An 18,120-nucleotide genomic window follows, 5' to 3' on the forward strand; every position below is an offset into this window, starting at 1 on the left:
AAAAATCATGTTTTATTTCTGATTGTCACTGTTAAACAATAAAGAATAAAGTGTTTGAGACTTTTTCGTTCTGTAAAAAGTGAAACTGACTTAAATACACACAAACACTGATGCATGAACATTTATCTACAATATCAAGCCTCACTTGACTGAGATGCTCAAAACTAGCTGCACCTAAACACAAGTGTTAAGGTCCACTTGTCTGCACATCAGTCACTGCGTGTATTGTGCATGTGCGTGCCTGTATCTGTATACAGTGGGGTATATTCTCAGCTAGATGACACACTCACACAGGCTGTGTAGAACAATGGCTGGCTTAGACAGAGCCGGGCTGACAGGAGGAGATGGCCTGATCTATTGTCTCCTATGTTTACTCACAGACTCACCTGGCACTGAGCTAATAGCACCGACTCTTTCTGTCAGTGCAGGACACGGGGGTCTCGGCCCACACACACACACACACACACACACACACACACACACAGTCACATAAGCACACAGTGAGACACACAGCATAGGATACAGAGTTGGATGCATGAGATTCACCCAGGCATGAACATTAATAATGCTGGTTAAAAGCATGATATGTGAGGTATATATTTGTTCTAAACTGTATGTGTGTGCACGCCCTGTCACACCTTGGTGTCCTGGGAGGTTCTGGGTAAAGTGGGAGGGTTTATGGAGATGGAGAAGAAGGAGAAGGGGGAGGGGGGTGGTTCTTAGGGTTTTTACTACTGTGCAAACACACACACACCAACCATAGTTGATGGGTTTTGATGGGATCAGTTGGAAGCCTCAGTGTGACCCTGCCCCTACCCCACCTATGTTTGTGTGTGTGTGCATGCGAAGGGGGCTGTGCACAATGAAAGACAAAAATCATGTTGATTTTGAGTAATTACGGACAAAAAATGAGTTTGAAAGTGCCAACATTTCACAGAACCATATGACCTGTACACACACAAAAGCTAAGGCAAAACTTACTACAAATGCAACACTGTGTCATTTGCATGTTTTTCTTTTAAACATCTATAGAGCAACCAAGCAATCAAGCTTGTTGTGAGGATCAGTTCATTATGGGTTCATGAGAAACGTCGTTTGTGACAGACATCATCCTTGTGGTTCTTACATTTCAGATGGTTTCCTTGCTGAGAGCAAAGCTGCAGAGCTCTCTGTCTGCTATACCACATCCCACAATTCTTTACTTTCATGAAGACAGTATCCCACACAAATTGGCAGAACAAGAGTTCCACTGCTCAGCACTGAAATAATAACACTGAGCTACTGATGTGTACAGATACAAATGAATTAAGCAACAAATAATAAATTGGTCACCCGTCTTTGTCAGGGAGGTTTTATTTCCAGATGTCTGTAAAATTTTTATTGAAATCTGCTCACAGATATAAATGAAATTTGATTTAAAAAACAATTGCATGCATCTTTGCATATCGCAACCTGTTGCTCTGATACTGTGACCAAACTATATGTGCATTCTTCCCTTTGCTTTCACTGTATACCGTGCACTTTAAAAATCTCAGTAGATGCTGACACTTTGCAGAGGCCTCATGTGTTTCGCAACATTGCCTTTAATTTCTGTGGTTCAGACCATGTCAGTTTCCCTGGTTCACTCTCAGGTCTCAAGGCCTGGGCAGTCAGGAACAGGGCCGACCTCAACTGATAAGCCTCTTTCTGTTTTTTCGGCTTGGGGCTTGGCTTTCTGCCAGCTGATAACAACATGTGAAATACCTGCTGCATTAATGATTGGTCAGCCCTGCCTTCTACCCTCGCCCCAGTTCTTTATTTTAACATAATTCTTTATCATTTAAGTTAAATCTTATCAAGCGTGAGCATGTAATCTGTGTATGCAGCCGGCTTCCATTTTTAGCTATTACTGGCTCTGCTTTCATTAGTTTAAACCTTCTACTTGCCCACATATCTGCGTGCAGCATTTTCAAAATGAAAATTCTCTGCTTTTGGAGAATTTATGTTGGGAAGGGTTTTAATCATTCAACTGTACTTGGGCAAGTGAAGCGGATCCTCATTAACATCAAACAGAGTTCAGGCGACAGTTGCCCTAACAGGCAGTAATGGAGGGAGTGTCTTTATCCACGGCGGCATCTATTCATGGTGTGTTGCACGCCACTGCTCACATTACTACCTGTGTGCATGTGTAGCTGTGGGCTTTGAAGTGACATAATGCATCCTATGTTGACAACAGTGGAGGTCTGCAGTGCTGGCTAAGAACTGCTGACTGTGTTTTGGTGTTAGCAATAAAATGGTCATAACACAATTCACTACATACAACGTAGATAGTGCGGTTTCTGAGGCCTCACAGACTTGAGCATCTTCTCACTGATGCATTTCATATTTTATTTACAACATCATTAATGTGTCTTGTTGAAGAAATGTCTGACTTGTATACTTAGATCTGACAGTAGAAACTATCTTAAAAATGAGAAGCATCAAGTACTTGGAAGTTTACTGCAATGAGCATTTGTCTCACCATCTACTCAGCAGTGTTTCAGCTGTGTTCACTGTTATAATAGCAATGAAAAGTAGAAATAAAAACAATAATTCACCTACTTTTAATGATATAAAAACAAAACAACTGCTATAGAAACCACAGAACCAATAAACAGTAGAGAATCTATTTTCCTGAATCAATAAAACTAAATGGTGTTCCCCTCTCCCATCTACCTGTGTGTACTGGCTGTATCCGATGGCCCCAACTGTTGGCCCCAATCTCAGATCCAGCTTGCAGAGGCCACTTCACCCAGACAACACATGAGTTTAATAGCCCTGTTTCACAGTGATGTCAGAGAGTAAAGACCGCATTGCATTTTGGGATTGACAGGGCAAAATGAGCTGTCACTACCCAATCTGTGCTGCCCACCAGATTTGTTACACACATGTACAAGAGCAATTTACAGCAGCATCGCATCACCACCCACACTCACTGTAACAACACAGTTCTCCTCAGCTGAATGCTGAAATAGTCAGTGGGACAAAGAAAGAGCAAAACCCAGGGTTAACTTCAGTTAGGTTTTTGGAGATGGAAAGGGTTAAAAGCAGTCAAAAATAAATAAATCCAAATGTGGCATTCTTCTTTCTGGATGTTTTAGCATCTAAAGCTACTGCGTGTGTTTTGGTAACATTTATGATCTAGCATAATCATGATTCTACTTTTGTATTGAAGGTCTTTTTTGGCCAAATATGCTACACACAAGGAATTTGTCTCTGGCACAGAACCAAGGAAGCCATCTGTGGCGCCAGCTCTCACACACACACACCTATGGCGGCGCTGCCCCTGCAAGGCGCTGCTCCAGCCATCGACAGCAACTTGGGGGACCAGTGTCTTGCCCAAGGACACTTTGACATGTAGATTGGGGAGAACGGGAATCAAACCGGTGACCTTCCTGTTAGGAGACGACCGCTCTAACTGCTGAGTCACAGCCCCCGACCGCCGCTCCAAGCCACAGGCGCTGATAGGGGACCCGCTCATGTGTAGATATGAAAGGCTCATTCTAAGCCAAATGAAATGCAATAATTCTTATTTTCTGGTGATTACACATTAATGAAAACATAATTATGTGTACTACAGCCCATTTCTACTAATAAATCTGCACCTTTCAGTCAGATCTGTCAGTCCTTTGCTGCTGACTGTGACAGTGTGGAGAAAGCAGGAATAACAACTCATGGTGGGTCAGTATCAATAAGCAGAACAGGAAGCAGACTGCAGAAAAGGGATTCTTTCCAAAAGCACTTTCACACATTTCTTAAAGGGATGTTACTTGTTGTTTGTGATTATAGCTGTGAGTCCAGCTCAATGTAACTTTCAGCATCTGAAATCAAGCACTGTGGGTCGGGCAGTGACCTAGGGGTTGTCTGGGCTGGATAAAAGGAAGTCCTCGTTAATGAGTAACGGTGGTGATGTGGCCTGGTGCTACAGGTGGGGTGGGTGGGGGTTGGCCAGGATTCACACTGATAACAGGGGAAGGCAGACTGAATTTTTAAACGGGGCAGCAAAAACAGTCAGAATTAATAATATTGTTTATATGCAATAGTCATGTCAATAAGATAAAGGCAGGGAGGAGCATGAGGATGGAAAAGGAGAAGATGATGTCACAATCAACCACCTGTTGGAAGCTGGAGGAGGATGTGTCACAACTGTCTCACTGACACTCCAGGAACAAGATTCAGCCATTGATTAGCAGGTTACAAGAGCTGTGCGGGACTGGTGTCAGTGTACTACATGCTAAACACACAACACACATGGTTACGCAGGGTTAGACTACGCACACTCACAAACTTACTTTAATGAAAAGGTGTTTGTAGAAGTAGAAATACTAACATTAGAAGTAGCAGTAGCAGCAGTAATACAGATGTAGGTTATCGACCTCGGGGTGGGAAATCTTCCTCTGCTGACATACGGTAAGTGATGCAACACACAGGCCAATCAGAGCGCTGATCCCTGCACTTGAAATTGTTGGTATTATAACAGAGCTCACTGTGGAAGTGAACGCATCAACACGGTAGTATGGACGTACAGGTGGACATACTGTATTTTAAGTCTGCAAATAAAAACAAATTCTATCAAATTAATTTCTAGTTTGCTACAAAAACATTTACTGCTGTAGAATTTTTTTTTTTTTGAGTACTCCAACTGAGTGAGCTGGAATCTAAAAGAGATTCACACTGACCTCGCTGCTGTCAGCAGGGAGCACTGATAAGACCCCTGAAACAGACCTAGAAGAGGTTACCACGACAACCAATTTCACCTTTAACCTCAGCACTTTAGCAGTACTTCCTCATTCCTGCCAGCAAGGCAGGCAAAGACTGACGTGAGACTAAAATCAGGGGTTTATTCAAACATTAAACCAGGAATAATATAATGATACATGTGAAACTATTAACCCTGATACACACCTGTGTTCAGCCCTAAATCCATTTCATTTCCCTGTCTTCCAGGCTGTAGTGTTGTATAATTCACTGGCTCCTTGCATCTCTGTGCTTTGGAGTCTCCAAACTGCCTTTGGTGCCTTCAAATGGCACTTGCTCATCATAAACTTATTCTAAATGCAGATAAGACCAAATCCATGTGCATGGTATTCTCCTCATCCACTTGTGTTGCAAACTTTCCTGGTATTAAAACTTTCAATGGAACCCATATATCTCTGGTTAAATCTTATCCATTCTTAGGTACCTGGCTTGACAACATTGTTATTTAAGATTCACACACAGCATTTGATGCAAAAATGAAAAATGGCATTTTTAAAGGATTAAAAGTTGTCTGTCACTGTAGTGCAGTCATCTCTTATGTCTGCTTGAGATATTCTGTACTGTCACAATGAAATATTCCTTACTCATCAAGAACTAATCATGTCTTTGTCTTGATTTATCAATGTTTACTGTTACAGCTTCCAGACTGCCTCACATCTTCTGTAATTTAAATATTGTAACTACAATATACAATCCAATAACTACTTATCATTAGATGTCTGATACGTGCACCGTGACCTTGGTAAAAATGCCTTTAGGTATTATGCACCTTTTAAATGGAATGAACTGCAATCCTCCCTTAAGTTAATTTCTCTTGGTAAATTATTATGAGATATTATAAAGTTTGTGTGAGTGTTTTTACAGATTTTGTAGATATCTCTGTTTTGTTGCAGGTTGTGCTTTATGACTATGAGTATTCCTTGTTCTCACGTCATCTTTAAAGAAAAAAAAAACAACAGATTGCGATCTCAATGAGACCACCAGAATAAATAAAGTTTAATATGTTATAATATAACTTACTTAGATAACTTAAATGGATTTAATAAAAGAAATGGCTCCTCTAATTTCAAACCTGTACTGCAGGTAGTTATTTGAAACCCCCAGTGGCCAAATCTTGTTTGTCCAAACCACAGAATCTTTAATTTCTCAAAGAGCTTGGCGCCAACATCTGTTTTTCTTGTGTCTTAACAGAACAAAAGTGCACTTTAAACATAACAATGCAAAGGAAATCCTCTGCATTGACGGTCAAGGTGTAAAGTTTAGGGTCGAAAGCTTTAAGGGTTAAACCACTGGGGATATAACGATATACCTCGGGATGCACCACCTCCCTCTTCGTCTCCCCTTCTCTTCCCACACACAGACCTCGTTTGACCAGACTGGGTAATCAGTTACCTGCTCTATTTGACCTATGCAACCCACACAGTCCACTAGCGCGCACACACACACACTCACACAGTCCCCAAAGTCCACTTGAGACCTTAAACCACGTCCACACTCAAGTGGATAAAAGCTATTTGCAAGTAAAAATTTCACCCACACCAACTTTCCCAGTTGTTGTTCACACTTTAATTTCAAAGCCGGAGCAAAACATGTACGTGCCTCCTCCAGCTGTGAAGACCTGAGCAGGTTACTGACGTGAGACAAGACTGGAAATAACACTCAGACACCTGGTGTAGAAATGTATGGCTAAATCACACCACAAACTAAGGGACAAAGTATTCAACCTGTACAAAATTTCACAGAAATCTTCATTTCATTCTGATTCTCTTCTGATTCAGTTTTTCCTCAGGGTGGTCAGTGGATTGGATAGCAAGATCACTAGAAAGAAAAATAAAGGGAAAAACTGGCAAAGCTGTACGCCATGTGCTTTTAATTTAACTTCAAATGATGCCTCGACTTGCAGAATACAAAACATTTCACTTGTCTAGACACTATGGTGAGATCTTTGCACACAAAGAAGCAGAAAACTGAGAAAGAATTAAAGCATGTTCTGACCCAACCACAGAGGTGTGGACATTTAGACACACACTCCCCAGGCAAACAGTTGCTGTCTTTCCTCTACTGAGCCCCAACACCGTCTAATGGCCTGTCACTGTCCCATGTTACTTCACCTAACTGCTACATCCACTAATTACTGCCACGAGCCTCTTAGAACTAACCTGACCAAAGAGATCTGACAACAGATTTCTACTGCGTCCTAACTGCCTCGCCAGGACCTACCCCCCGAAGGTCCGATCGAACAGGATGTACGTTTGACAACAGGAGACATTGTCAGTTTGTTGGAAGGGTGTTTCTGCACCACACATCACTTGGGATCTGTTGACACTTGAACGAAATCCTCAAAAACCATGACGATGTTATGGTGATAATACATCAGGCTTGGACTGCTGCAACTGAAATGGATGAGAAAGCTACCATCATTTTAAACTTATCATTAGCTAAGTAACTGACAGCAGGTGATCGTCGATACAAAGGCTGTTTCTGCTTTTTGCAGGTTTCTCAATATACAAACAAGTGACATCCAAGTGGACATGAAAAAGATTCACTTTATAGAGGCAGCAGGGAGAAAGAGTCTGTGCTAATTGGCCTGAATTTGAGCTGTCACACACACACACACACACACACAACCACAGTGCACCTTCTGTTAGCCAAATATAGCAGAGCCTTAGCTGTCACTGACCATTTGTGGCTAATAAACGCAAACTGCAAGAGCACCTAAGAATCCACATTTACTGGAACTAATGAATCACAATTCAACTCACTTTAGGTTTATTCTGCTGTCATCCTTTCTCAACTAGGTATCTAAGCTTGTTCAGACCTTTAAACAGCAGCCACCAGGGCTTAACAACTCCGCAAACATCTCAAAAACAGGCACCAGTTGTTCTGCAATTCTAGTGTCCAAAACTCAACACGAGGTGTTCTTTGACCCCTAGACCAGTACCTGGGCTATCTATGAGCCTTCACCTGTGGCTGAACAACCTGTTCTCTTGCCCCTTTCACCCCATCACCCACATACCTCCCCCTTAGTCACAAAGTCCAGCTCAGACGTGGGTGCAGGGTGAACAGAATGAACTGGCCTGTTGTCCAAATCGATTCCCTGTCATTTCATTTACTCTAATTTATGCACTTAAGTGTGGAGTCAGTGTCATAGTCTTGACCCAGGACATGTACATATGTGTGCATATGCAAAAAAAAAAACAAGAAGAAAGGAAACAATACTGGATATGTTCCATATAGAGAAGCAGTAATATTTGTTGGCACAGGTATGTTTTCAGACTGTTCATAAAGTGTTATCATGCATCAGGAGTTGAGCAACTGCACTGGGACAGCTACTGTAGGTGTGGTGCAGAAACTGTGTGTGTGCAGCTTCTATGTTTGTGACGACCAGGTTTCATCTTTAGCCCCTGAGAGTGAAAACAGTTTGGACAGTGAGGATATTTTTCCTGATTCACATCTTTTCAAAGGGCTTTTTCTTCTGATTGGTTGTCAGCGGTGACGTGTGAACACGCAGCTGCCTTTCAGTGCTTTTAGTGTTTCACATATTATCGACTGTTTAGGAAATTTTCAAAAAGCACCCTTTAAAGGGAAACTCAAATGTAGTGCCGGCCACATTCAAGGGTTGTGTCATGCAAGTAGATGATGCTGATGTGAGCAGCGAACACACCACCCACTGGATCGTTGGCCTACTGCTGGTGATTTCACCCCTGCTCTATACTGAAAAACTATTTTATTTCCTTGTATCTATTTCAAACATACCGCATGTCTGAAAATGACAATGAACCTGAACTGGATGTACGATTGCGACTAAGCATGTACATTAGATGTGATTAGAAAAGTTAGACTTAGGGGCTAGAAAGCCACAAGCTGCTTCTCCAGTCATTTACATAGCTTGTCAACCAGCCTGTCAGTCAGCCAGTCAGATGGCTACTGGTTTATAGCAGCCTTTCCTGTTCCTTCTCTATATCCTTTAACTGCACAGATGACTGGCTTTCCTAAGATCCTGTAAGCTGCGTGTGTGTGAGTGTGTGTGTGTGTATGAAAGAGAGAAAGAACAACAGTGAATGACTAATAATGTAGCATAGTGCAGAACAGGAAGACATATGAGTCAGTGCAGGACATCAGGAGCTAACCTTTGGGTGTGAATCTGCCTTTTAGCTCTGTTAAGAGACACACCCTCACCATTATAATGAGCCGGGATAAGAACAAGAGATGTGCATGTTTCTTTAAAGTGGGTTACCGCAGGGGAAATTCAATTAAACAATTTAACTGTCTGTTGTTTAAAATGTCAAAAGATATGGAAAAATGTGCATCACAATTTGCAAGAGCCCACGGAGTCATCTTCAAAAGGCTGCCTTTGTCCGACCAACAAACCAAAATCCAAAGACATAAAATCCACTCTTACATGAGAGAAACAACAGCAGCAACAGCTCACAAATGAGAAGCTGGAACTGGGTACGTTTGACTGTGTGACACAAATGATTATTTAAATTAATCAATTATTTGTTTAGTCTAACCCAAAGACAGATTCAGTTTACAGTGAACTAAAACTGAGAAAAGCACCAATTCCTCACATTGGAGAAGCTGCTACAGTTTAAGTTTGGTATTTTCCATTACAGTGAATGTTTGTCGATCACATTTCTGTCAGTTAATGACTAATAACTACTGACTCTTCTGGTACAATTAATACATCAACTTTTTAAGAAAAATAGCGAGTCATTCTCACAGTCTCATTCAACGCTACAGCTCAAAGTTAACTCTGAAAATCACCAACAGTCTGAAGAGAACAATTGGTTTTAGATAAGTTTATTTTTTGTAAACATTACTATAAGATAAAGTAATATTACAGAAGGAAGAGCACACACGGTAAAGAAGAAACCTCCACGCCCAGTTCCACATAATCCTTCTGATGTTACAGTTAAAGGTGGTGACTTCAAAAAATAAAATGTGCGCACTAGGGTCAGCACCAATTACCAGCCTGGTGACGTCAGTGTTCTATAATGGCCCCCACAGCCATAAACAGCAGAGTCAGACCTCAGAGAGAGTTTTCACCTCTTAAAAGAAAAATAATCTCAGACGTTTCCACACAGGAAGGAAAAAAAGTCTTTCATATTCTGATCAAGTTTTATTTGCTTAATCTGGTGAGTGAAGTTATCTGGAACATGCCGTTCACATGTAATGTACTGGGTGTCTGTTTGGTCTTTTAGCTTTTGTTGACATACCCAGACAGACCCAGTAAGACAAGGCTAGTAAGATTTTAATGTGTTCATTTTGGAGCAGAATGTGGATTAAATGACCCACTGAAGCTCCTTTAAGGACCCCTGCTGGTCCGTTACTGCACAGTAACGAAAAGGGGACAAAAACAAAAACATAAATTCATTGTAGAGAAGATAACGTTAACATTGTTGTTAGAGAGTCAGTTACATAGCAAGTAATGGGGAAAGTCATTTGGGTTAAAGATGTCTTTAAGCAGAACAACACTGATCAAAAAACAGGAAGCATTGTTCGTAATGAAAAGGAGGGCCACAGCGGATTTCACGTAGCCGCTCGATGACTCATTGGATCAGTCCTGACGCAATATCACAGGGACACACACTGTTATCACACCTACTCTGGGAAACGACTTTCAGGAGGAAAATAAAACCTTTAGAGCACATTAATCTGCTCTCAGCCCACTCCTGGCAGTTCAGGAAGTTAGTGAAGCCATAGTTATGACACTGCTAGCTGTCAACAACCTGAAGAGTATATGATGTGCTTACAACAGATCTCAGCAGTGTTGGCTCAAATGGGCCACCGCTGCTGTTACACACCAACTAGTCACACTACAGACTTACACTTTCTACTTCAAAAGAAAAAAAAATGATTTCTGCTCACTGGTGTGTCAAAATTAAAAATACTAGACTAACAACAAATGTCTTTTTCCACCAGCTTCTGTCAAATTTTCATCATATGTGTATTAAAAAAAAAAAAAATCACAGCTAACAAAAGTAACAACATTCAAACTGGACAACTAATAAATAAAAGACAAATAATTGATTACAACACTGATTTCTTCTGTGAAAAAAGCACCACTAACTGGGAGAGGGTGGAAGTGAAACATGTCAGCTCTTTATAACCTCGTCATAACTTCAGTTGTAAAAAATAAAACTGTCCAGGCTATTCTCAGCCATGGACACACACATGTGCACAGATACACAAGGTCGGAATAAACACACTTAACAATGTGCTAATTACTCGTAACACTGTTTTGTAGTGCAAATGTTTATATTGCTCCAAAATTTTAAAAAGCCATAGTGGGAAGAGAAAAAGGAAAAGGTGTGTGTGCGTTAAACCTTTCAGTCCAGCTCTTTCTTAGTGGCAGGTTTCACTAATAAAGGGAAACATGACCATTCACCATACCTTTGATAAAGGCACATTCCACTGTTTTTAATGACTAAAGTACATATAGTCACTAGATAACCTGCACTTCTGTGTCTCTTCTTCTCTCTGATGTCTCCATATTCAACCGTGACTCAAATCCCAGTCTCTACTTGCACTATGGCGCCCCCTGCCGAAATCTGCAAACTATGGCATCAGTCACTGAACTTAAGCCAAGCTGACACTTTGGATGATAAAAGGATGTTTTGAATAATATTCGTGTGCCCTGCATGTAAACAGCAGCAGTCCTGTTGATTATGTTTCTTACATCAGATCTTTTGCCACTGTTTTCTCTTTATATTTTACAGTAAATGTGGATCCGTGACAAATACATTTATGTAATGGTCCACAGGCTGATAAATGTGTCCATGTTTTGGTTAATGTGAGCAGAAAGTCAAAGTGCCCTGGTGGCTGGATACAAAGCTATCACCTCAGAACCCTTCTCATAAGGCTGAGTGGACAGATTTCAAACCAGATCGTGGCTTTAAATAACAAGTAAACTGCACAGATAGAGTGAAGCCATGACTCCTGAAACACCAGGCACAACTAACGGTCGGATTTGGTGAAGTTAGGAACTGTATAATGTACATGTACAAATTAGGCAGTTATTGTCTGGCAGTTAGGAGAAATGAATCTGCCTTCCTGCTCAGAGTCAAAATCAATATCGCCTTCACTAGGGAAACACAAACCATAAAATTGATTTATTGTCTTTTTTTATGAATCATTATTTCTCACCTTTTCACTTGTAGCTGTGCAAACACATTCAGGCCTTCATCTGTATGGTCTGTCATCTCAGCTGGATCAATGTGAATGAATGAGGCTTAACAGAAGCTAAAAAGAAAGAAAGACAATTCTGTATATTATATTGCATACAGTATGTTTAAACAAACAAACATACAACCTAATATACTCCAAAGACAGTTCATTTGGTGGGACATTAGTATGTGGTTGAATCAGAGATGAACAAGAAGCATGACAGACTAAACTGAAATCAACAAGGTGTCAACAAACGAAGGTAGGTATTGGACCAGCTAGATGCAAACAAAGGTGTTTGAATAAACAAACATTTATAACAAACAATTTGTTACTGTAAGTTCTGGGAAAATAATCTGGATTCAAGAAGCAAAGAAAAAGGTAAGAATGAAAAAGTACTAGAGAGAAATTTTAAACAGTGAATCAAAGAATTGTGAAATCAGACACTAAGGACCTGATGCCAATCTCTAAACTAATGATATTAATATAATTTTGTCTGTAATTTGTAGAACCTTTATGGTTATTTACGCTCACTCAACACTTTGCGGCCTAAAAAATGATTAAAACAACACACTTCTTAAATGAACAACATTAAATACAAATCATACCACAAAAAGAATTTGACTGAGTTTGTGCCTTGTGTGCAGACAATGTTTAAAAGCAAAAACTGGGATTGAAAAAAAAAAATACAGAAAGTGCATCACAAAGTTAGATCCCATTTTCGGGCCTGAGTCAGGACAGCCCTGGCTACCTGCAAAAATACATCTATACATAAAGCGGACACCCAGTTAATCAAATGTTGCACTGATATGAATACAATACAAGAGCTGCTGAATGTGTAATGAGAGGTGGGTTAAATAGCTGCAAATGCTTTTGTTAAATGTTGCAGTAGCTGGACAAGGCAAACGTAGGCCTACACTAGGCCCCTGCTACCAGAGAGGCCTCACACTATAAAATAATACTAGCTTCATTTTCACAGACATGTTAATAAGATATTAACTCACTGACAAACCTCGTTTGGCACGAAAAAGACATTTTCCATCTAAAGAAGCTGCTAATGTCGCTGATAAGGTATCACGCCGAGTGTTAGTAAGATTTTGTCAAGTCAAGATTTTTATTTGCCATTTATGCATAAACAGACGGTCTAGGCATATAGGAATTCTTGTGCAGCTCTCCTTTGGAGTCAGGTAAGGAGTCAAAGGCCAGAAAGAACACTTAGTCTTAAAATAAAAAGTTGTGCGAATGCTCATCTCACTTCAGAGGTTATCTTAAGCATCCATATTGGTATTCCATGACCTGAATGTTATACAGAGAAGTTTCGATTTGTCTGCTCTTTTTACCTGTTCTGTGCGGTGGAGTTACTGCTAATCTTCATCCACATCTAGAAGTCAGGTCAGAGCTCAGGTGAGACAATGAACCGTCAGAACGCACAGTGACATTTTTATTAAGCATCACGTGTCTGCCTTGCACGGAAGCCAGTTTAATTTATATCACAATTAATAGAATAGTACATTATGTAACGATATAGACTTGCAAACACTGATTAAGTGGGTGACAGCTCTTACTTTGTGTTACATCTACCAGCATACAGCGCCTACCGATGGTGGATGTTAAGAGTTGTTTTCATTTATTGAAACTTCTGTGTGTGTGTCCATAAAATGAAATTACTCTTGCATAAAATGGCTCTATTACATATTAAAACTTCACAAAAAATATTATTATCTCTAATATTTTAGGCTATGTGGTTACAAAACATGACAAAAAAGAAAAAAAAAATGTAATCAAAATACAACAGTTAAACGGAATTTTCCAGAAGGACTGAGTTTGTTTTGATCATCAGTTGTGTCTTTTATATGGCTGTTGTTGTAGGATTTACTAAAAGACTCACACCTCCCACAGACAACTCCACTAATTCTCCTCTAATTCATTTTGCATTGAAAATTATCTAATGGACTACAGGAAGTCACCCGTCTGACGTCACCTGACTCGCTTCTTTCCGATTGGCAGTCCTTCATGCTCGGATCACGTGACCATCTCTCAACTCCCTGTCCCGGCGGAAGCCAAATCGGCACTTTTGACGGCAGAGATAATGAACTTCTTTGTATTTTTGTGTATTTAACAATAAAACAACAACCTCAAAAGTTATTATGCGCAAAGCACGGACGTCGACGATGAAATAGGTTAGATTTTAATTAACCCGGACGCATGATAACAGGTAGGTTGACAGCTTTCTAAAGCTGAAAGTGGCTTGTTTTTGTTGTTTTGCACTGTCGGGCACTGCATTAACAAATGCATAATGTACTCACTAAAATAAAAGCTTGTTATAGCGCCTTATTAATCATACACTTAACTCGCCGCTTTGCATATTGTCTATTACTTCAAATACTTCTAAACCTACTGTGTTTTTAAGGACTTATGATCTTAGACTCCGGATATGCCTATTTATTTTTTACATTTATGGTTCTTAGTCTTCTAGCTACGAGCTAACTTTCCCTGTATTTTCTATTTTGAAGCTCTCAAGTAGCGGTTACTCTTTCCTTTTCCTTTACCTAATTTAAGAATTGACTAATCTTCTGTGACTCACTTTCAGCTTAAACCAAAAACACTTGTTTCACGTGTTCTTCTCCAAGTTCTTTTCTCTAGTGTAATTTCTTCCTCTGCTTTTTAAGGAAGCAACAGAACAAACGGTCAGTGCTAAAAATCCAAAGCACATTTGGGCCATTTTTGTTTGCCTTAATCTTGAGATAATAGAGATCATCTGCTTTATAAAACACAGTCCAAGAAGAGTAAACCATTGTGCCTTCATAGTGTTGCTGCAACATCTGTGTGGACTGTGTTACAGCTTTCAGGTGTGTGTGTGTGTGTGTGTGTGTTTTCAGTTGCATATCACCAATCAGCTGCACTTCACAGACACATTTTGGTAATAAAGGTCTCTGTGCACCATTTCACCATTGCATCCTTCTTTTTAAATAAGTTTATCAACTTCAAACAAGAGTCCTTCTTTCTAAATAAGTTTATCAACTTCAAACAAGAAACAGATGAGTGTCAGATTGTAGCAGCGTCCAAAATGCCTCTGTTCCCCAGTGCAGTGCACTGTGTCAGTCATTGTAATGATTCATGTTTCAGTGAGGAGACTGATGCGCACTGCTGCTGTCAGCATTTAGGTTTCCATATTTCTTCTTTCTTTGAAGCAAATTTTATAACTCACAAGACATCGGATTCAATAAACGCTTTGTCTTGATCACATTCTTTACAGTAGTTGATGTACAGCGGTTCCAGTGGTCGTGAGCCCGGCTCCCAGCACCTCAGAGCGACCTGTGTGCAGTTTGTCAGCACCTGGAGCTGTGTGTGTCTTTGTGCTACAAATGACCTAAGTGTATTGTCAGTCTGTGGTGTGGAACACATCTAGAACCTTCTCTTTGTTAAGTCTGTAAAGGTTAAGCAGAGTTGTGTGTGTAAAGAGGGGACAATGGTGTTGGAGATGGACATGTTTCAGAACTCTCTGGCTATGAGTATTTCTTACTCAAACAGAAACCGAAGGTTCCTAAATTGTTATGTTGTCAAATTCACTATGTTTATGTAATTCTTAAAAACTCATTTTTATCCCCAGCTGGGTTCGGGTTGGTAAACATCAGTGTGTTTTAATGTGCAGATCTTTACCTCTTGTTGTTTTCAGCTGCTGACATGCATGAGCTTTCTTGTGCAACTTCAGTATCACATCATTCATCAAGTCTTTACCACAGAAACATGAAGACATGATGTAACATTGTGTGCTTTGTTCCTCTGTTTGGTCTCAGAGCTGACCTGACCTAACAGTCATTTTGTCTGTGAGCATGAAGCTGGACATTGCTTACAACCAGGTATGTTGTTGTTTTGTACTTTAGTTCAACAGAATTTCTCCATTTCAGTTTGTAATCATTTCCACTTTTGATTGGGTTTGATTATTTGTTTAAATCAGTTATTAAGTAATTTGTAAATACTTGATAAATGATAAAATTAGAGCAGCTGGTTAGTCCTGTTGCCTCACAGTAAGAAGGTTCCGGGTTTGAGCCCCGGCCGACCCAGTGCCTTTCTGGTTGGAGTCTGCATGTTCTCCCTGTGTCTGCGTGGGTTCTCTCCGGGTACTCCACCTTCCTCTCAGAGTCCAAAGACATGCAGCTTAGGTTGATTGGCGACTCTCAATTGCCCGTAGGAGTGAGTGTGGGTATGTGTGGTTGTCTGTCTACATGACCTGTGACAGACTGGTGACCTGTCCAGGGGGAGGGCCCTGCCTCTCGCTCTTTGTCAGCTGGGATCGGCTCCCGCCCCTTCACAACCCGTAATGGATGGATGAAAGGATGATAAAATGAGATTTGCACAGTGAGTCTGGTTGATAAAGCTGCCATAAAAGGTGTTAGTCTTGTTTTTATGGCATTATTATTCACACTCTTGAGATCCTCTTATTTGTTTCTGTGATTCATATTCCCATGGGCAATGAGGAAATGTTTTCTACATTATGACTATGTTTGCATTTGTTTCAGTGGACATGTAAAATCAAAACTGCAGAACTTCCTCATTTTTTGTTGTAAGCTCAGAGCTTATTTCACATCACGTGAATTTTTATCTTCTACTTGATCTTATTTTGAAAATCCCATCCCATGAATGTTAACAGGGTTGCAACAGGCAATTTCTGTAATATCGTGGACTTATTGTGGGTTTTACTCAGTGAAAACATCAGATAGTTGATTCCCTTCTTATACCAAAGGTCCATACTGATGGATTCCGGCGCTCCGCAGGTCCTCCTAGCTTTGCTTTTCAGATAAACGATTTTATTTGTTTTATTTTTATTGGCAGCATCGCTGTTGTATTAGATGTTTTAGTTCCATTTGGTGTGAAAGGCCTTACACAAATCTATGTTTGTTGTGTTCACATGTGCTTCTGGTGCCTGTAGCTGATGCATGTGGAATGGAGGAGACGAGACAACAGGCAAATACACTTGGTAGGCTACAGTGCACACATACATAGTGTGTACACACACCAAGTCATTTCTACTTACCAGTAGTACTTCACGCGAGACTTTCAACACAAAGAACTAGGAGTAAAGACATTATCACACACACAGACCTAAACATGATTTAGGTCACATTGAACAATACACAGATGTTCTAAGTGTGGTGCATCTTTCCAGTATTCCAGGTATGTGATGGCTCTGGCCACTGTGACTACTGTGCTGCTAGCCGCCATGGCTCTCTATAACCTCTTGACACCGAGGGTTTCCTCCTCCCATCCTGCACCGAGCAGCAGCCTCCATCTCTCCCCAGCTGAGTCCTGCTCAGACTCCTGCAGGTAAGCAAACATCTGCACACACAGTAGACATTCCAGCATGTTTACTCAGCCTGGGTGGTTCAGACTGTGTCTTATAGTTGCTGCATCATTTACGCACTGTTCAGTAGTGATTTAAACAGAACAAACTTAAACATGTATAATATCAGAGCTCATACCAAACCATTTCTGCACCTCGCTGCAAAGGCGTGCGTTACAGTACGTGTGTATGACTGAATCAGTCATCTCCTTAAACATCAGTAAAATATGTTGTCATTCCCTGTACACTGCTGTTGTTGAAGATAAAGTGAAGATAAAGTACAGTCAGGGAAAAAATTATTTGAACCCCAGTTGATTTTGTAAGTTTTCCCCCTAACAAAGAAATGATCAGTCTACAATGTCAATGGTAGGTTTATGTGAACAGTGAGAGACACAACAATATGAAAAAAGTCAGAAAAATGCATTATGAAAAAAGTTACAGTATAAAGTAATTTGCATTTTCATGAATGAAATAAGTATTTGATCCCTTTGCAAAACGTGTTTCAGTACTTGGTGGCAAAACCTTTGTTGGCAATCACAGAGGTCAGACGTTTCTTGTAGTTGGCCACAAGGTTTGCACACATCTCAGGGGGGATTTTGACCCACTCCTCTTTGCAGATCCTCTCCAAGTCATTAATGTTTTGTGGCTGATGTTTGGCAACTCGAACCTTCAGCTCCCTCCACAGATTTTCTATGGGATTAAGGTCTGGAGACTGACTAGGCCACTCCATGACCTTAATATGCTTCTCTTGAGCCAATCCTTTGTTGCCTTGGCTGTGTGTTTTGGATCATTGTCATGCTGGAATACCCAACCACGACCCATTTTCAATGCCCTGA

General features: G+C 40.5%; 1 protein-coding gene and 1 long non-coding RNA gene across 2 annotated transcripts in view; one reads left to right on the forward strand and one right to left on the reverse strand.

The window, feature by feature from the left end:
- The window catches only part of LOC109963236 (uncharacterized), a 37,911-nt gene extending 24,525 nt beyond the window's left edge, over positions 1-13,386 (reverse strand). Inside the window, exons 1-2 of the long non-coding RNA XR_002275371.1 lie at positions 13,284-13,386; positions 11,926-12,021 (exon numbers count right to left, since the gene is read on the reverse strand). This is a non-coding gene — a long non-coding RNA (uncharacterized LOC109963236). The remainder of the gene's footprint in view (positions 1-11,925; positions 12,022-13,283) is intronic.
- A 612-nt stretch (positions 13,387-13,998) lies between these two features.
- Positions 13,999-18,120, forward strand: part of pld3 (phospholipase D family member 3) — a 10,370-nt gene continuing 6,248 nt past the window's right edge. The window contains exons 1-4 of the mRNA XM_020605651.1: positions 13,999-14,158; positions 15,741-15,803; positions 16,874-16,921; positions 17,111-17,268. Of these exons, the coding sequence (XP_020461307.1) occupies positions 15,777-15,803; positions 16,874-16,921; positions 17,111-17,268 (233 nt within the window). The 5' untranslated portion in view covers positions 13,999-14,158; positions 15,741-15,776. The remainder of the gene's footprint in view (positions 14,159-15,740; positions 15,804-16,873; positions 16,922-17,110; positions 17,269-18,120) is intronic.

Source organism: Monopterus albus, unplaced genomic scaffold (assembly GCF_001952655.1).
Source record: "Monopterus albus unplaced genomic scaffold, M_albus_1.0 scaffold71.1, whole genome shotgun sequence".
NCBI lineage: Eukaryota > Metazoa > Chordata > Actinopteri > Synbranchiformes > Synbranchidae > Monopterus > Monopterus albus.